This window comes from Myodes glareolus, chromosome 12 (genome assembly GCF_982192425.1).
Source record: "Myodes glareolus chromosome 12, mMyoGla1.1, whole genome shotgun sequence".
NCBI classification, from domain to species: domain Eukaryota; kingdom Metazoa; phylum Chordata; class Mammalia; order Rodentia; family Cricetidae; genus Myodes; species Myodes glareolus.
Genome location: NC_142037.1, coordinates 9,911,582 through 9,932,883, shown reverse-complemented (window position 1 = coordinate 9,932,883; position 21,302 = coordinate 9,911,582). Strand labels below are relative to the sequence as shown.

Sequence of the window (21,302 nt, the reverse complement as noted above, 5' to 3'; positions counted from 1 at the left end):
AGCAACTCCAACCTACATTAAACCAAAACCCAAACTGAACCTTAGCCTAGCATGAGCCATCTCTGTGCCTCCTAGACACATCAGATGCTAGGTGCTGAGAGAGGGCAGCCAACTCAAGGATAAAGAGTGTGCATGAGGTGTGTGAAGCTCTGGCTCAGCGCCCCAGCACCACACAAATAAAGGTGCAGAAGACCACAGAGACAGTGTTGGTGGTGATTAGAGCCAAACACACGCCCATCTGGCGTCTTCACACTCCTGTGCAGGGCCCTTGAGTTCTAAAGCAGCTATTATCTTACAAAGAAATGCACTGATGCTTCTCTTGGCTCTTTGCTTACTAGGAAAAAAGTGAAAAGGGACCCGTGGATCAGGAAAACATGCTCCCAAGGCTGTGGCACGCCTTTAGAGAGACTGATGCTCAAGTAAGTTGCACGGTGTGATGTTAATAGTGCAATGGAACTGTCTGCTTAGATTGGGGAGAAGAGAAGGGGGGTGTTGAAAATGGGGAGATCAGGCTGGGAGTGGCGCTGATTACCTTTAATCCCAGCACTGGAGACACAGGTGGGAGGAACTCTAGGTTTCAGACCAGTGTGATCTGCAAGGTCAGCCAGGCTACATAGTAAAATGCATGTGTGTGGAAGTAGGGGCAGGGAACAGAAGGCAGGGGAGGGAGAGAGAGAGATTGAGTATGAGGGAAACAAGTAGGTGTGATGGCTCAGTATTTGAAGACCAAGGATGGTAACCTGAATTTGGTCCCTGAGACCTACATGGTAGAGAATTCGCTCTGTAAGTACCCTAAACCCCAAATGAACACCTGCATAAACACACACAAATGAAATTAACTTTCTTAATATTTAAAAATGTGCGTGTGCATGCACAACTTTAAATCCCTGCCATTGGAAGGGAAAAGCAGGTGGATCTCTATGATTTCAGGACCAGACTTATATACATAGAAAGTTCCAGGATAACTAGGGCTACATAGTGAAACCATATATAAAAAAAATGGAGGAAACAACATGGATGGCCCAGACACAGGGTCTGTACTTACCAGTTATGAACAGGGAAAAAGTTATGAAGGACCCTGAGTCCCACTTTCCTTGGCAGTAATAGGAATCTACTAATTACTCCACATAACCCAACACTAGCGTTGTCATAAAGACAAAGAAGTAAAGTCTGGTAGAGGTGTGGTAGACTTTAAGGGATCAGGAATTTTCAGGAAGTTTAATATCATCTCCAATTGTGCCAGGTCTACTACACATTTTAGTCTCTGTATAAGCCAGCAAGTATATTTAAATGGCATCAGCATGCCAAGTAGTGTTGCAGATTTACAAGCACAAAAGACCTGGTTTTACTTTCCTTGAAGGGATTGTGAGGATCCTGGGGACAGGGTACAGCCTCATGCTAGGCTGGAACTCACATTTCCAGAGCACTGTCCTGGTCACAAGTTAGAGGGACTGCCTACCTTCCCAGCAAGGGTCACCTGTGTTCTGAGATACTGCCATGTGCCCAGTTCTATATGTTTCAGACTTCTTGGAGAACACCTAGAGAATAGGATTTATAGGGATGCACAGCAAGGATGGCATTTCCCTGCAGTTCCCAGCAGTGGGGTGGTGTGCCGGCAATGTGCTGCAAGCTGCTTCCTTAGCAGAGATGCGGAGAAGTTTTGCGTGTTCACCTGAGACTGTGAGATGAATAAAGGACTTGTGACACACAATGCTCAGATGGTCCTGGCAGATATCCTTCCTTTCCAGTCTCAGGCAGCCATCTGATTGTCACAGAGTGGGTTCATTGGTTCTTATCATGCTCTCCAGACATAACTAACTTATTGATGCAGCTCACCTATAATTTTGTATGTTTGTGTGTGTGTAGGTAAATGTGAACTGTGTGGGGGAGGTGGGTGCGCATGTACATATGTGTATGCAGACATGTGTGGATCAGCCAGGGAACAAGATCAGGTGCCACTCTTTGGGAACCATTCACCTTCACTTTTTGTTATCTCAGGAAATGCTGCACGCTCTCTAAGCCACACTCACCACCTCCACCGCCTCTGCCTCTGCAATCCAGTGCAATCAAGTAACTGCTTCTCACTAACACAGGATTTCAGGGCCCCTTCCAGGATCTCTCTTTTTCCGACCTCCTGACTAATGTGGAAGATCCAGGAAAGTTGCTGAATGATGAAGACGGTAAGACATCGCCATGGAGACTTTGGTGCTTTTGTGACAGCAGCCAGCCTTTCCTCAGAGACACATTTCCACATATCCAAGAAGCTGATCTTAAGCACTATAAATGCTGCCAAATTAAGGCTGTTTACTTTAACATATAAGAAAAAATTATCTGGCCAAGATCTCTTACCATTGAGAAGTGAGGCAGGAAGATCAGAGGTTCGGTCATCTTTGGCTACATAGGGAGTTTGAAGACAGCTTAAACTACATGAGACCTTGCCTTGGAGAGGAAAGGAGGAGAGAGAGAGAGAGAGAGAGAGAGAGAGAGAGAGAGAGAGAGAGAGAGAGAGAGAGAGAACACACACAAGTGAATTTTGGAATAGGGAAAGTGACTGTTGAATATCTTTTACTGGAGTGTTGCACCTTTGTGCATTACCTAGTTCCATTAGGGTTTGAAGTAATTCATTATTTATGAATAATTTCACAATTTTTTTTGTTTTTCAAGACAGGGTTTCTCTGCAGTTTTGGAGCCTGTCCTGGAATTAGTTCTGTAGACCAGGCTGGTCTCGAACTCACAGAGATCCATCCACCTGCCTCTGCCTCCCGAGTGCTGGAATTAAAGGCATGCGCCACCACCGCCAGGCCCAAATGAACGGCTTCACAATTGTAGATGGTTGATGGCAGCACAGATCATTCTCTAATTAAAACTCTAGTGGTGGGATGACCCTGGCCCTGTGCATCCTTCATTCTCCTTAGTAGCTCCTCCCTCCAGAAAAATCCATGGTTCTTTGATGTCTACACTGAGGCAGTGATAGCCCCTTATTCCTTCATGAGTTAATGAGTTAGAGGAAATCTTCAGTGTATGACATCCATGACTGTATTTTCCTTTAAAATAAATCTTTTAGCAATATGAATTCTTGATAGGTCCTCAAACTGTTGTTTAACCACAGCAATCCCAAAGCCTCGGACCTGTAGGGAGGTGCAAAGCCCTATCAGCCTTGTGATAAAGGCATCCATGTGGTAATGTCCAGCATGCTTTCAGGTAATTAATTGTCATCATCTACAGTGAGAAGTTTCTGTAGTTACAATGGGTACTTTCTGCCAAAAAATCATAAAAAACCCACCCTGTTTCAAACCATCACTACCTTTATTCAAGGGCAACTTGAAAATCCAAGTCCGCTTAATTGAAAGTTGCCTTCAGCCCTTAGGAAGGAGTTCCTAGAGAAACTCAAATGTGGAAGATAATAAGTTGAAATCGCCACATTGGTGAGTACGCTTTCATCCTTATAAGACCCGGTTCCTTCCATGGGTCTTAATAATCTGCATGTCCATAAGTTACTTTAGACCGTCTTCATGTGGACTAAATTGGAGCTTTTGAATAACCACAGATCTGGATCTTACACCATATTCTGTGAAGAAAGCTTTCTGTACAAATGAGAAGCAAAAGAGATCTGAGATGGAAAAACCAACCACTGTTGTTATCAATTTCCAAATACTGAAAGGAAATGGTCAACCTCACTGTCTGCCTTTAACCACAGGGGACCAGGAGGCTTAGCTGTAGGTCTGTTCTATGACACTAATTGGAAGTACAGGGTCAATTACTTAATATCTCTGATTTCTATTGTAAAAGTGAGGTTCAGGCCTGGGGCATCCTAGACAAGCTTCCAAGCACAAGGTACAGAGTCAGTATACTCCTACAAACCCAGGGAGGTAGAGGTGACAAGATCCCTGTGTTTTTCTAGCCATGTAGGTGAGCACTAGGCTCAGCAAGAAGCCGAGTCTCACACCTAAGGTGGAGAGTGATTGAGGAAGATACTCAGTATAGACTCCTGGTCTTCTTGCACATGCTCATTCCATGCACTCAGAGGAACATGTACACACGCGCACACACACACACACACACACACACACACACACACACACACAAGACAGAGACAGAGAGAGAGACAGAGAGAGAGAGAGAGAGACGGACCAGACAGACAGACGGACATAAAGATGAGACAGACACAAGAGAGGTAAAATGCCTTCTTTTTCTAAACATGACCACTTAATATAGTGGTCCTCCATTTCATTAAGCTAATCACCATGATTAGCATAACCTCAAATTAAAGATAAGGATAACCACTTGATTGATTTTTTTTTTCACATAGCTAGAAGTCCTTCAACATTACCTTGGTTTACTGTCATTTTTTAGAGCAATTTAGACTTTGCTTCTTTCTCTGTGAACAATTTTTTAGTTCTCCCAATATTTCTTCTTGTTTAATTGCTAGAAGAGCCTACTTAGATGTTTTCACATGTTAATAATTTCCCAACTGATGCCTGCAAGTGCATTCTGATTACAAAGAAATTAGTTTGAAGTACTCCTGGGGTGTAATGTGCCATATTAATGTTTTTATTAACTGTGGTTGATGAGGGCATTGGTTTCTGACTTAATTCCAAGGTTCCCTTTGCTGCTCTCTAAAGGAAAATCAATGAGTGAATTTTCTCAGAACTGCATTTTTAATGAAGGAAATGAGATGTTTTCCAGTTCTCTAATTCAGTATGATTTGTTATGAAAATACAGGTGAGGACTTATGATTCTGGGAAGCATTGAGTCCCATCACCTTGCTTCAATAAATGAAAGAAATTAAATCAAGATGGAGATTTGATATTAAGATATTTTGGGTTGGGTTTCCAGGAAGACTTTTCAAAACCAAATGAGTCTAAATCCATGTTAGATAATCTTTGATACAAGAACCAATATCTAGACCTCCTACAGGACACTAAAGATAGAAAAGGAAAGAGTTCTCGAAACAGGAGCCAGAAGCACTTAAGAGACTAGTTAGAAGTGAGCAGCAGAGAAAGCAACTCTACTGTGTGGTTCAGTCACTTATAGGAGAACAGACTATATGTGTCTGACACCATAGGTAAGCCTGAACTGTTTCATTCTTTGGTGGGAGCCTTAAGAAGCCTGCCTCTGTAAGAAAATCTAATGAAAATTTTGGATTTTTTTTCCTTTTCTTTCATTTTGTCTCCCCTCTCTTCCTTTTGTCTCTATTTCTTCATTTTAAACAGAACCTCACTATGTAGCTCTGGGTGGCTTAGAACGCAATATATAGTTCAGATTTGCTTTGAACTCAGATATCTGCTTTCTACTGACCTAGTGTTGGAATTGAAGGCCCGTGCCACTACACCTTGACTATTTGGGAGTTAGGAATGGACCATCAGTCTGAGAATGAAATATGTGATTTTCATCTGAGTCATAGGCTGCACCAGTGAAGATAACTGGCCCATCATTTCTACAGCACCAAATAGTTCAAGGCAAAATCTCATTAAAAAAATTCTCAGAGTAGTGTTATAGCTATGTTTGGAGATCAGATAGCAAATAAAAATCACTTTCCTGATGTCAGCAAAGCCCTGGGTTTGATATCTAGCAATACTTAAAACTTAAAGTCTCCGTGGAAGCACATGCCTGTTACTCCAGCTCCTGCAGAAGTATCCAAAGTTCATGATCATACTCAGCTACATAGCAAATCTGACACCTGACTATTCTCGAAAAAAAATTCAAAAATCTAAAATGTTGGATTATGATCTGGAAAATCTAGCCTCAAATTGTTCTCCAGCAAATAAGTAGTAAGTGTGTAGAGTAATTGGAAAATGGATGAAGAACAAAGTATAGTGACACACAGTTACAAAATGCTATAATGAACCTGCTATTTTCTAATGTAACTTATAAAATTATTTTTTAATTAATGAAAAAGAAAGGTAAGGAGCAAACAAACCAATGTGAAAAAGAAGTTATAGAGGGAGGAGCTAGGGACATGTAACAGTCATGTAAGTGTCAGGATCACAAAAAAATTATCTGAGTTTGATCCCTAACATCCATTTAAACCCTGGGCATGGTGTCACATGTCTGAAAATTCTGTGTGGCCAGAGCAGAGCCCATGGATACCTACATGGCACCAGTGTAATGGATTAAGTAAAGTGTTGTAGATTCCCGAGGGGCTGTAGTGGGCAGTAGTGGGCCATGAGACCATGCCACAGGTCCCCATGCAGGGGCAGGCAGCGGGAAGGGGGTCACGAGAGCAGCCAGTCCCAGGCAGGGATGGTGCATGAGACCACGAGGAGAGACAGACAGATGGGCATGCCACAAGACCACACCGCAGGTCTCTGAAGGCGACTGGTCCCAGGCAGAGAGCCATGCAGTGGGCGAGAGACAGAGACATGGATAGGTACACCATGCAGAGTGAGGTTGGATATTTATTTAGTGTGTTATGGAAGGAAAAGGGGAGAAGGAGAAAAGAGCAGAGAGGAGAAAGAGAGAGAGAGGGAGAGAGAGAGAGAGAGAGAAGGGACTCAGGTTGGAAACTGAAGATCAGTTTGCCTCTAAGGACAGGGAGGGAGTGGGTGTGACTTGTCTCTTAAAGGGACAGGACAGATCACTACACCTGGAACTCATGGGCAAACCAGTGTAGCCGAATTAATGATCTCCAGGTTTTGTGAGAGAGGCTGCCTCAAAAAACAAGGTAGAAAGAAAATGAAGAAGGCATTCAACAACTGCCTCTGACCACTGTACACATGCTCATACACAGGCATGTGCATCACACATATAAATATGTACATGAACATATACAAACTACACACAAGACCCTTATTGAATATTAACACAACTCAATCAGTCAGAATCCCTACACTCCCTACTGCTGAAGTACTTCATGGCAGGTTGTATAAATCCTATTCTGTGTACAGACTGACCAGGGGTGTATTTATTACTATAAGTTTGGAGGTAAGGAGCCCATTAGAAAGCATTCAAGTTCCTACATTTGTCAGAGCCCATCCTGTGATTCATATCCTATGTTTCTCATCTTTAAAAGTATGCAAAGAAAAATCAGGCAATAAAGCAATGGGGGAGGCACTGGGTGCATGATCTCCAAGGTTTATACTTTGATCACATAATTAGTTATTATTAAAGGTTTTGGAAGTTGTTAAAGCCATATTGCCTAAGTAGTATATAAAAAACTAGACAGCCCAAATCAGGTGAGTCTTTACTACAGTGTGATATGCAAACTTAGTGTCAATTATAAATATGTCAGAGAGTCCCTTGTGTCTGATAAGTATTCCAGGAATCAAAATAATGGCATTTAAACTTCTAACATGAATGTTTCTAGCAGAGATCGTGTCCTATTCTTTTTCCCAACTGAGCCAAAATGTTTCAGACCCAAAGTGGCAGGTAGCTCAAAGTCCTCCTCCACCTTCAATTAGTAGTAGTCAGTGCTAGAGTCTGGGTCTATGTACTTCATAAGGCAGTTCAGGTGAGTTGACTTCTCAAGAAAGCCTTCAACAGGATCTGAGTGCAGACAGGTGAAAGTGTGACTGACCATTCCCAGAAAGAAGAATATGGGAGAAAAAATGCTTCCTAAGGAATGTTCCATGCATGTCCCAGTGATTCTGACTGTGGTTGGACCAGGGAGGAGTTCTCGACAGAGAAACTGAAGGAAACATACAAGGGGTTATGATATAAAAATCTTGCATACACCAAGAATGCAGAAAAGAGATAATTACATTTTGAAAGATGCTCTGATCCTTGATCTGATGAACCCCAAGTTACTTGATCTAAATGAACACTTAATCTTTTCTTGGCTTTTACTGTGCTGTTTTTTGACTTTGTATCATTGACCTCTTGATTTCCAAACACAGTTTTGGTAGCTCCAGGCAGAGAGTGCTATGTAACACAGCACTAACTCCAAAGTGAAGTCACTATGAGCACTGAGAGTTGAGACCCAATTGCTCTAAAGACTATCCTGTGAACCCAAAGGTTTCATTTCCTGTCAAGGGAATAGCGGGGAGACTTGTCAAAGCACTTGGGTACATGGTTAATTGTGAGCACATGTAGCCTTAGCTGCCATGTCCCCTCCAGCAACACTCAGTGCAGTGTATGGATTCCACTCATTGACCTTTGAAATGTAGGGCTGGAGCTATAGCTCAGAAGTTAGATCTACATGCATGCTAGTGGTGTAGGAGTTCCTTCTGCTTATGTGTTGGTTGAATAAAGAAACTGCCTTGGCCTAGTTGATAGGACAAGACTTAGGTAGGCGGAATAGATAGAACTGAATGTTAGGAAGAAGGGCAGAGTGGCAGACACCATGGATCTCCTGCCTGAGACAGATGCTGGTTAGAATCTTGCTGGTAAGCCACAATCATGTGATGATACACAGATTAATAGATCTAGACTAAATTAAGATGTAAGAATTAGCCAATAAGAAGTTAGAGCTAATGGGCCAGGCAGTATTTAAATGAATACAGTTTCTGTGTGATTATTTCGGGTGCAAGCTAGCTGGGCGGTTGGGACGACAAGCAGCCTGTTCCTCCTGTTACACGCTAATATGTATGAAGCCATGGGCTTGATTCCTAACACTGCATAGTATTGACTGCCTGTAATTTCAGCACTCAAGATTTTAAGATAGGATCAGAAATTCAAGGACATCATAGCCCACATAGTGAATGTGAGGACAGCCTGTAATATTTGAAAATCTATCTTAAAAAAATCCTTGAGGTTGACATTGTTAGCATTGTACTAATTTCTTAAAATAAGACTTAGAAAGAGGGGCTGGCAAGATGTGGCAGTGGTTAAGTTATGGTGCTTGTACTTTTTCTGCAGAAGACCCAGGTTTGATTCCCAGCACCCATATGGTGGCTCACAACCATACATAATTCTAGTTTTGGGGGATTCAACATCTTCTGGCCTCTATGGTAGTACATCCATGTGCTACACAGCAGGACTGCACACAAAACACCCACATACAAAATGATAAAATAAAATTTTAGAGAAAAAGAAGGAGAAGGACATTTGTGGTGTTCTGTAGCTGTGATGGGCAAGGTGAATGGTTTCTTGCTAGTGACAACTCTCTCTATTCTTCTTGAATGGTTGAATTTGATCAGTTCTCCCAGCCAGCAATCCTGGGTGAGAGTTCTTCACATACTTATTATGCATGTCAGATGAAGGAAACCACACACACAACATAGCAGGACCCACAAAACTGCATCTGATATCAATTCATCTGGGAGGTAAAGGATGAGACAGGGTCCCACTCTGTAGTCCTCATTAGCTAGAACTCAATATATAACCCAGATTTGCTTCTTATTTATTTCAAAATTCCCCTTCTTGGCCCGGGGACTAAAACTGTGAACCACCAAGCCCAGGGCATGCTATCAATTCCTCCCTCTTTCCAGATACCTTCCCACAGCCTTGTGCAAGGTAAACAGTAACTTAGGAATAGCAGCATCCAGAGCAGCTCATCAGAAATCTCATAAAGCATAAAGCAAAAGAAAATCCATGAACATCCAATTCCCATAAGGCAGCACCTCATTCTCTTCTGGCTCCTGAGGATTCCTCCTGACTGCTGGTGCTAATGACTTTCTGGGTTTGCAGCCTTCTGGACATCTGGGGGCACAGTGGGGACAAGCTGCAGGAAGTCCATCACATTGGTGTAGTTCCTCTATTTATAGCCTACCTCCTGCTAAATACTGGATTGCAAATGCCTCACAAAAATAGTACCAAAACCATGAAATAAAAATAACAAAGAACATAGAAAATTCACACAATTGGAGTATTTAAAACTATACTTTCAGAATATTTGGATACAGGCAGACAGAAATCTCCAACTACTACATATCTGGAAATAACCCACACTTAAATGGAAAGATCTATGAAGAAATTGTACCTTGGCTTCAAAGGCAGTATGACTTATGTGCTTATGTGTTCATGCTCTGGAGGCAAGGAGATGTGGTGATCTTTATTTTTACTTTAAGTGCAGACACAAGTCTGTCTGTCCCAATACAAAAAACAAGAGAGGTCTGCATCCAAGTTGTATGTTTACCTGCGAAAAAAATAGTTCAGTTCCCTAAAGAAAAGAGAGTGACTTTAAACAATAGTCCAAAAACCTATTTGGGTACCATCTTCTGGATAGAAAGAACTCAAGCGTTTAATAGATGCTTCACCAATCCCAGACACAGGTGTCTACAAAAACACTTCTCCAGTCTACATTTTGGAGTTTGTAATGGGACCATGAAGTTTCTAAGTAAATTAAACTTTGAACAATGAATCTAAGTCTAATCCCTCTGTGACTTGTAAATGTTGGAAGATTTCTATTTAAGAAACCCCAACAGTCCATGGGGAGGGAGCTGACCATATAGCTTACCTGGTAAACTGTTTGCCTCAGGTTTGATATCTAGCTTTGACCATATCTGAGCATGGCATTGCTGTTTATAATCCGAGCACTCTGGAGGTAGAAGCAGAGGGATCAAAGGCTATTATTCTTGAGTACACAACAAGTTTGTGATTTTAAGACCAGTCTGAACTCAACAAGATCCTATTTAGGGAATATATATATATATATATATATATATATATATATATATATATATATATACATACATACCACTGGAAGCAATAAGAGTTTTTGCTCTTGAAGATTCTATTCATAGTAGAGAGGAACACTTTAAAACCCTCCTTTACACACACAGAAGCCACCTTCCCACGACAGGACTATCAGTAAAAGGCAGATTAGGGTACAAAACTTAAAACTCACAAAGATAAGACAGACAGACAGACAGATAGATAGATAGATAGATAGATAGATAGATAGATAGATAGATAGATAACAAAATATTTTTTTCTAAATTAGCCAAATGCAAATGGACTGGATATTGTCACGGTAATTCTTACTTGATAGCTGTTTTTGTTGTATATAATTTTACTATGTTAAAGTTAAAACCTTCCTTTTTAATTAGACAAAAAGGAGGAATGCTGTGGAGGAGTAATCTTTGTACACTGTAAATAAGTATTACTCTCATTGGTTAATAAAGAGCTGATTGGCCTATAGCTGTGCTGGAAGAGACTGGGCAGTAGAGCCGGATTAGGAGGATGCTAGGAAGAAGTGTAGAGTGAAGGCGTAAGTCACAAAACAATCCCACACCAGTTTGGAATTATGATTGATAAAAGGATTATTTATTTAAAGGAAAAACTTACAGATCACAATCCTAGACAACAGCCCTCTGTGCGAGATTCTATATTGAATTTCTGGCTCCACACACAGGCTGCACCTGAGGGAGGGCTTGTGCCAAGCCGAGCTGGTGGCAGGCAGTCGAGCGGGGCTGGGGGTAGGGTCGGAGGGGGTGGTTCTAAAACCAAACGTTGGTCACCAGATGAAGGCGTAAGTCACAAAATAATCCCACACCAGTTTGGAATTATGATTGATAAAAGGGTTACTTATTTAAAGGAAAAACTTACAGATCACCATCCTAGATAACAGCCCTCTGCATGACCAGGAAAGGAGTCTAGCATTCAGAAGCAGAGTCTGAAGCCAGAGAGAGAGCACAAGACTACCACTGCTTTAAAAAGCAGCAGAGACCATGTCCAAGTGGTCTGGTATATTAAAGGCTATTGGCTGAAGGAGCGGAGGAGCTCCCGCAACAGTAGAGTCTTAGGAGTCATGAGCCAGATGTGGAGGAAGCAGCACATGTAGAAAATGACATAACAATCCTTGGTACATGTAGTAAAACTTAGATAAGAAATATGGGTTTATTTAAGTTGTAATAGGCTGAGCATTTCTAATTAATATTGAACCTCCATGTAAGTTATTTGGGAACTGGTGGGCAGGAGGAAAAGTCTGCCTACAGATGCATCTAGGACACATTCTGTAGTTGTAACATTCAGCTATCTTTCATAGATCTCAAGTGAACACACAGTAGGCAGCCAAGATTGAGGACCCTGGTCAGGGTCCACACACACACACACACAGATTTAAAACCATGCAATGGTTTTAGCAGCCTCCCGAACAATGTTCAAAGCCATAGCTTAATGTGTCCTTCATCAAAATGTGCCAACACTTGCTGTAATGCTCACACTTCCCACTGTCTCTTAGAAAGGAACTCTCCCTTGCTGACATAGTGTATGTTGTAGAATAAAGTATTTGGTCTTAGCTGTGTGTTTTTCTAAATAAATTGAAAGAGGAGGATGAGAATAGAGTGCTGTCATATTTTAAGGCTGAATGTTCCTGCAGTCAAGCAGTCTGTTCTAAGACCTATGCACCACAGTACTGCAATGATACTTGGGTATCATTCTAAACCTTGTTAGTCTCCATTCCTTTCCCTTTTAGCTTAAAAACTATCAGCCAAAGCAGATGATAAAGTGACTCCTTATGGAGTATAATGTATGGGAAATTCTTAATGAGCTTTCTTACACAGATAGCAAATTTGCATTCTTCTCGGACCTTCTGAAGGCACATTATTCCAATCTAAGAAAAGCTCTACTAGAAAAGTTGACATAAACTAGTGGATAGCAATGCACCCTTTTAAAGTCACACCTCACAGATGGCTGCCTATTAGAACCAAAGCAAAACAATGGTGACCATTCTGTCCTCTGCTGTGGAATTACTTGGCCATGAACCTCACAGCTGTGAGACTGTTCTCTGCTACAGGATAATTGATGTCATGGTACATGTCAGTCTTTATCTACAAAACATAGAACACACATTCAGGAAGGACTCAATGAAAGTCCCATAGAAAGTAGACACATGAGTGCTGTCTGTGTCAGTTACCAGCATTCGCCCACACATCATTCACTGCATCTTTATGATTTCTAAAGGAACTCCAAAAATGTTCTATTTTCTCAATCAAGTATCCACTGCAATGTGACATGCAGATTTTTTGAATAAAAAATGAAAATCATTTTAATATTTCATCACTGAGCTAACTAATGACTTTTTCAAACCTCATTCCTCTAGAACATCAATCAAATGTTAAAAGGGCCAAAACATTCTCTTCATGAGGAAAGACATGGATTGACACCATGCTTAAACTTTCACCCTGAATTTATGAACTCAGTGCATATTTAAATTAAAGGTATCAGCTCAAGAAGATTAATTGCAGAATTCTTTAGAGGATAGAAGAGACACAGACAAAAATGTGCAAGAAATGAAGAAAGAGAACTGAGTATCACCAATGGGTGTTTACTTATCCCTTCTCTATCCACTGCACCAATAGCATTTCCCCTGCCCAGGTGGACATTTGGCTTCAACCTATCCACTTCCTGGAAAGGTGAACAGTGTTGGAGGCAGAGCTCTCTGCACACAAGGCAACAGGCATATGGCCATACCGAAGACAGAAATTCAGAATCCTGGGGTCTGTGAATCTACTGCTTTGTGCGAGAAATTCATTTTATGTTCTTGTTACTTCATGGGAAATTGATTATAATCTATGTAAAGATTTTGCATTATGTTGTTAGCCTATCCCAACTACCAACCTCAATCTGTTCATTTAAAAAGAATTATAATTATATAGGTTTTAGCCTTTACTTTAGAGTATCATTCCTATTATAAGAAATATGTGACAGACTGTAAATAAAATAACCCACTTAGAGTCGGACATGAATTAGGCATCCAGCTAAATCACTATTGTAATAAGTGGGTTACTTTGAAAAGGGTTTTAGTATATTTGTACTTTTGCTGATTTATTGTGAAAAAAGGTAGACCAAAGATTAAAATGTCTACATGCTGCCTACTGGTGACATACAGTTCTAGTTTCAAAATTACAGACTCACCTGTATTTGTTTCTTCTTGCTGTTGTAATGAATTAACACAAAACTCAGGGGCTTAAAATATCACAAACTTATTATGCCATAATTTTAGAGATCAAAAATCCAGGATGGGCTTGATTTGGCTCAAACTAATGTTGGCAGAGCTACATTCCTTCTGTGAGCTGAGGTGAATCTATTTTATCATTTTCTTTATTCTATAATTTTTAGTCATTTTTTTTCCATCTTATAGGGCAGTAATTCTTAACCTGTGGGTCATGACCCCCTTGGAGATTAAACAACCCTTTTACAGGGTTTACATATTAGGTAGCCTCCGTATTAGACATTTACAATATAATTCATGGCAGTAGTAAAATTAAAGTTATGAAGTAGCAACAAAATAATTTTATGGTTGGGTCACCACAACATGAGGAACTGTGTTAAGGGTTACAGCACTAGGAAGGGTGAGAATCACTGTTCTAGGGTTTCAAACATTTCTTCCTTTGGGGCCACATCATTCCAGTATTTGCCTCCATAATAAATCTCCTCTGGCTCTGGCACTCTGAGCTTCTTTTCCCTGTTTGCTCATCTGTGTGGGGATGGGTATTTTCCCTTTATTGTTGTCGTTTTGAAAGGGTCTCTTGTATCCCAGGCTGGTCTCACTTTCCATATGTAGCCTAGGATGACTTTGAACTACTGGTCCTCCTGCCTCCTCTTTCAAAATGTTGGGACTGCAGGCATGCACCACCATGCCCTGTTTGTGCAGGGCTGAGATCAAACTTTGGACTTTTCTTCCATGCTAATAAGCGCTCTACCAACTGAGTATTGCCCCCAATATGTTATGTATATGAGTACCCTTGGGACACTCCTTTCCAGACTAATATCTCTACTCCTATCTCAAGATACTTTCCTTTTCCACATAAAGTAAAATATCTAAAGTCTTTGGAGATTAGACATGCACTTCTTTGAGAAGCCTTTATTCTACCGGTCACAATATGTACCAGAAAAAAAGACCTGTTCTTGATTTAATTAATTTAGTTCATTAAAGTTGCATTTTTGTAATTTAGTTAACCTAAAGTTGTAAAGAGATAATTCAGCGAAAAAGTTGGGGTAGAAACATTCTAGACTCAGACATTATTCAATCACAATTTTTCTCCAGTGGAAAAACTAACGTTAAAGAATCATTCCTTTTTTGAGTTTCCACAAACTCTGCAATGCTAATAACAGTCTGATGAAATTAACTTACTGGAGAAACAATGATGGTAAAAAGTAAGCAATAGCTATAAAAAATAGTAATTCTTATATGGAAGAAAACACTGATTTTAAAAAAAGCCAAGGGGCAAGAGAGATGGTTCGGTGGTTAAGAACACTTGCTGTTCCTCAACAGGACTTGTTTGGTTGCCAGTACCTACGTGAGACAGCTTGTAACTGCCTGCAACTCTATTTCCAGGGATTCAGTCATCTCTTCTGGAGTCGATGGGTATCTGCACCCATGTATATGCACCCTCCCCAGATACACACCCATAACCAGAATTAAAAATAACACACAGCTGTAAGGAAATACTCAGGACTAGCGAAATCAAGCAAAAGCTGACACATCAGGCTGTCAGGGTGGCTCAGTACATAGACACTTGTTTTCAAGCCTGGTGACCTATGTTTGATCCCTAGAACCCCCATGGTGAAAGGGAGGAACCATCTCCCACAGTTTTTCCCTGACCTTGACATGTAGGCTGTGGTGATTCACACACACACACACACACACACACACACACACACACACACACACACACCACACTTCAACACACACACTTCAATAAATGTAACTTTTTAAAACAGCTAACCAATCACGAAGTGGGTATCACTAATTTATAAAATTTTAAAGTATTACTTAGCAATGGAATCAGGAACAAGGACATAAGAGCTGTTTGTCCCAAGTAACTTATTATTTCAATTGTTATTAAACAAAATTGGGAACAACTCAATTGGTTTTGAATGGTGACTTATTAAATGAATGTGGCACACAACGGAATATTACTCCCACCATAACAAGGAAAACAACGCTGATGACATAGTTGGATCTCAAGATCACTGCACCAAGGGAAAGAGGCCAGACATAAAACAGCACATAGCTGTCATGGAGCACTGGGCTCCAGCTGTAGCATTGCCATTGTAATTACATGGATCCGCTGTGGTTACCCACAGACATCTCTTAACAGGATCAACTCTGTCGATGGCTCACCATAGAAACAGTGAGAGAAGTATTATTAACCCCTGACCTGAGATTACAGCCACTCAGTTTGAGCTGCACTTCCCTCCCAGCTGCAAATACTTAGAAAGAGATAGGGAGGTGGCAAGCTAATTAGAGAGAAACATTTCACCTGTGCAACTTTTAGGAGATTATCACCACACTGGGGTGGAACTTCTCAGTGACGCCACTGTGGAGATCACTTGTACATAGCTCCTCACCTACACTGTGAGGAAGCCAATGGAACTCCTTGATTCACCCACGGGAACTTCAACAGGACCACTCCATCTGCCCTGTTGTTGGTCCCCATATAGAGTGAGTATATGCTTGTCCATGTCTCTGTAGGAAAAGTTCATGAAGCAATGCCAGGACTTGTTCATATAAAACTCTTTAAAATGTAAACTTCGCTATAAGAAAAAACAGATCAGTGTGGGCCAGAGAGATGGCTCAGTAGGTAAAGCTACTTGCCAAACAAGCTTGGTGACCTGAGTTCAATCCTCAGAACCCACATAAAAATGGAAGCAGAAAAGAAAATCCACAAAATTGTTCAATGACCATCATGCATGCTCCCTCTCATACACATACATATCATACACAAAATATAAATAATAAAATAAAAATAATTTTAAAGGGGCTGTAAATATAGCTCAAGATTAAAAGCACTTTCTTGGTCTTTCAGAAGACCGGAGTTCAGTTCCCAGCAGCCACATTTGATGACTCATAACCGCCTGTAGCTGCAGTTTCAGGCCATCCAGTAATTTCCAGCTTCTGTGGTGGGCACTTGTACACACATATCATATGTACACACAGGCACACACACAAATAAAAGCACAAATGAAAATAACATATAGAAAGTAAATAAAAGTTTAAAAGGAGATCAGTGGTTCCTTGGAGCAAAGGGCACTGGGTGGGTGATGGAAATGTTCTACATGTTGGCTGTGGAGGAAGAGCACGGGTGACAGCTTGTAAACTCACTGAACTGGCTGGGTGCAGTGGAACACACCTGTGATCCCAGCACTTGGGAAACAGGCAGAAGAACTATGAGTCTGAGGCCAGCCTGAATTACCTACAGAGACCTCGTAATAGTAAAATAAATAAATAAATAAATACCCACTTCATCAAGATATACATTGAAGTGGATACAGTTTATATGTAATATGTAAATAAATAATCTCATAAAAATTTGATTCCTTTTAATAATAAATTTGCTTTTAGGGACATAGTTAGAAAACAATCCAAATGATCATTGCAGCATGAGCTGAAGCCTGTCCACCTCTCCTGAGCTCCACAGTCCTTCCAGATGCGTATACTAACTCGTACATGGCAAACCCACTTCCTACGTGAGGAGCATTCATTTCTTTGAACACAACCCAGGAGTAGATGCCTACCTAGTGCTTCTTGTCGGTTAAATTCTTTTGCTGGGATATGATTTGAGGTATGGGTTCTAGCTGTGGAGCCCAGACTGGTCTCAAACTGGCTATATAGTCCAGTTTTGCCTCACATTTGCAACCTCCTGCCTCTGCCTTCTGAGTGTTGGGATTACAGGGGCACACCACCATTCCTGAACAGCCTACTTACTTTTATAGGAAGGGAATCTTCCTCTTATCTCTCTAGCAAAACAGCCAAGTCTCAAATATTCATCCTCATCACACCATATAGTTGCTGTGGGAACTCCTTCAACCAATAACCTTTAAGATACAAGCCCACTTGGGCACGGTCTCTGATACTATAAATGCAGCGATAAAGCTTGTGCACTCTCTCCGCTGCTGGATTCAGTTCCTGTTCGCTATTTGTACAGAAGACAGTGATCTGTGAGTCTACCCCAAATAAACAACCCTTTATTTTACTCAGTTCTGAGCTAGTGCGGAACTACTTTATAGTGTCCATTTTCATCTGGTGCCAACACGAATTGACTACACTCACATAAAACCTGAGAGAGCTTAAAAAGGAGTTCTACACACACACACACACACACACACACACACACACACACACACACACCAGAGTTTAGCACAGCTTCTTGGTAGCTGCATTTTATTTATTTATTTATTTATTTATTTATTTATTTATTTATTTAGGATGGGCTCTGTTTGCTGATGGCAAGCAGAGGCACGGCTTCTTTAGGAGCAGTCTTTCTCATTCACCAGCACAAATGGCTCTGACTCTTTCAGGAGGTCTGGATAAAAGCATTTAAATGGGGTTTGTGAGCACTTGCTTAATGGCAGCATAGACCCACTGTGTGCCTGAAAATGGAACTGTGAGCCTGACTCACAGAGCTGGTGCTGAATGGACCTCCACCATGTTGGACTGGGCGGAACCAAAAGGCAAAGCAGCCATAGTCCTAGCCACACTACTTAGCATTTTAAGAAGCAGTCCTGAACAGAAAAGGATTACAGATACACAATAGGAGAGATTAAGACATAAATACCTCTAAATGAGGCACAGTGAGTTTAAAAAATATACATAGGCTTGAGAGAGAGAGAGAGAGAGAGAGAGAGAGAGAGAGAGAGACAGAGAGAAAAGAGTATAAAAAGCTATAAAAAGAAGTAAATCACTTTAAAAAGTAAAACAAAGACTTTAAAAAAGACAGAGTACAGATAGCCATAGATTAAAGGACTAAAAAAAGAACCACATACAAATGAAATATACAATACACAGAAAGTCTGGATTATGTACATTATTGTGTTTGTTGGTTGGTTTTTTTTTTTTTGAATTTTTTGACTGGGAATGAGCTAAGTACAGAGAGACATTTCATTGTATGGGCTGCTAAGCTAAACCAAAGTATGTACTTTAAAAATATCTTGAATTCAAAATTTGAGTCTAAGGATACACTTGGAAAAGAGGTTCTGCTTTTGTTTCCACAGAGGATGAGAACTTGTGAATTGTTTTCAGATTAATGTGCTTTGATTAACCAAGACCCCACAAAGGTCTTCACAAACCCTAAAATTACTTCACCCAACTAAATGCAGGAAGAAATTTGGAGAGAAATACACCCAAATTCCCTAAATGGTTGTTTATAAATGTTTATTTACATTTAAAGGGGAATATGCTATAGAGATGAATACTTCGCATTGGTGTGTATCTTGGTTTATTGATAAGAATTTAAGGTCAATTTTGTTATATATATATATATATATATTTCTGCTCTTGATTAAGGTATTGAGTTTGTGCAGCTCATTTAAAAACGTAACGTATAATTAAGAAATACAAATTAATAAATAGTCATCTATAATTGTCAAACTTATAGTCATGTTAGGTAGGTTTTCTAGATGTATAGAGATATATTTCAGATAGATAAGTATCTTACATACCTTTCAAACACTAACAGACTATGGCATTTAAAATGTTTTAAGAACTTAGGACTTTGCATGACAATGAGATTCATTTGCTCCTGGCAGCACCAATCTTCAAGAGAATGGTGGGCATCGAAGAGACTCCTTATGGAGTTTGTTAGTCATTTGGGCAAGAAACTGCTCTTGCCTGAACTGCTTGATGTTATGCTGTATGAACTGGACATGCAGGACCCACAGAACAATGACTACTGAAGTTGTCTATAGAAGGTGAGGCAGTACTTCAGGGTTCCTGCTTCATGAAAGAGTCTGTCAGACATTCTGGCACAGAAGAAAGTGACTGACAAGCTGTCAACATAGGCAGACCTGTCTTTGAAATTTTCTGCTTTATAGAAAAGTCTGCCAGATACTATGGGCATGTAGGCTGAAGGTGAATGCGCAACTGTCCAGGCAGCAAGATGTCTGTCATTTCTAGAGATTTGGAAGTTGCTTAAAAAGCACTTCCTGTTAACTTAGGTAACAGTATATTATATCCCTCTAGGTTCTTTGATGGAGTTGAAGAATAGATAGTTATAATTACAGTTTTCCTTAGTTATGATAAAAGATAAAGTAGATATAAATACTGTAACTGTAATTCTTGCTTGATACCTGCTTTGTTATATGCAATTTTACTATGTTAAAGTTAAAATCCTCTATTTTTATTTAGACAAAAAAGGGGAGATGATGTGGGAAGTCCTTATGTATATGTGTTGCTTTTATTCGTTAGTGAATAAAAAAAGCTGCTTGGACCTATTTCAAGGCAAAATAGAGCAAGGTGGGAATTGTGGCCTTACTGGTAGGCCACAACCATGTGGTGATACACAGATGAGTAGAAATGGGTTAATTTAAGATATAAGCCAGGAATATGCCTAAGCTATTGGCCAAGTAGTGTAATCAACATAGTTTCTGTGAGTTTTTTTTTGGGGGGGGGGGTCTGGGCAGCCAGGAATGAATAATCAGCCTCTGCCAACATATAGTCACACTGCAAAGACTTGTGTTTGTTAGTTTTCTCACTGCCATGGCAGAGTATGTGATAGAAACAATTTAAGGGAGGCAGGGGATGTAGTCATTGTGTTAGAAAAGCATGGTAGAGCAGCTCACATCAAGGCAGACAGGAAACAGAGTAAAGGAAGGGACTTCTGACCATATATAACCTACAAGGCACACCATTACCCGAACATCAAGCATTCACACACTGGCTTGTAGGACATATTTCATATTTAAATTATTACAGCTATTTTACTGTACATGACACTGTCAAATGACAACGTCTTGACACAAAGAATCACTTCATGTAGTGTTTGTTGCATTTGTATTTAGTATATTTGGCAAAAAAATCTCTTTATATTTTTGTATCCTATTTCATTCATTACAAATCTGTTTGCCAGAGGAATTTCAAAATAATATTTGTTTACAAATCAATGTTCATATTATTTTTTGTTTATTTTCTTTTTTGATATATGTTAATACCTTTATAAGCTTTTGACACCTTATATAACACAAATAATATATTAATATAGTAATTTATTAATAATTTGTCATATATATGTATATATGAGAGAAGGGTCACCTTAATATATAGCTCTAGTTGTCCTAAATCTCACAATATAGAAGGAATTCATCCGTCTCTGCTTTTTGAGTACAGGAATTAAAACTAAGTGCCACCACACCTGGTCCTTATATTATGTATCTTAAGTAATTATTGCCCAATACCTGATGTATTTGTTCAGAAAATAATTCAGTAAGCACTATATGCAAAGTTACAAGTTCTGGCAATACTCTGGAGAAACATTCTCTTCATGGCCTCTCCTAACTATGTACATACTACATAGCAATTCCCATCTAATTATTCCCTGCAATTTTCATGCTAATCTACTAAGTGACAAGCCCAGAACTATGTCAAGAACAATATCCCAAACCAATAGTCAAATTTTGAAAGAAAAACCTCCAAACGTCGCTTATAGACTCTTACATTCAATATTTGCCCCCACTGTTAAAGGCTCAAGAGTGTTTTAGAG

At 40.1% G+C, this 21,302-nt stretch overlaps 1 protein-coding gene across 6 annotated transcripts in view; it reads right to left on the bottom strand.

Annotated features, from left to right (window-relative positions):
- The window catches only part of Armh4 (armadillo like helical domain containing 4), a 114,465-nt gene that overhangs the window by 53,850 nt on the left and 39,313 nt on the right, over positions 1 to 21,302 (bottom strand). For 4 of the 6 annotated variants that reach the window (XM_087911962.1, XM_087911963.1, XM_087911965.1 and 1 more), the window contains one exon: positions 2,350 to 2,439. The exons of the other annotated variants lie outside the window; for them this stretch is intronic. In XM_087911962.1, coding sequence (XP_087768088.1) covers positions 2,350 to 2,439 — 90 coding nt within the window. The remainder of the gene's footprint in view (positions 1 to 2,349; positions 2,440 to 21,302) is intronic. 6 annotated transcript variants of the gene reach the window in all.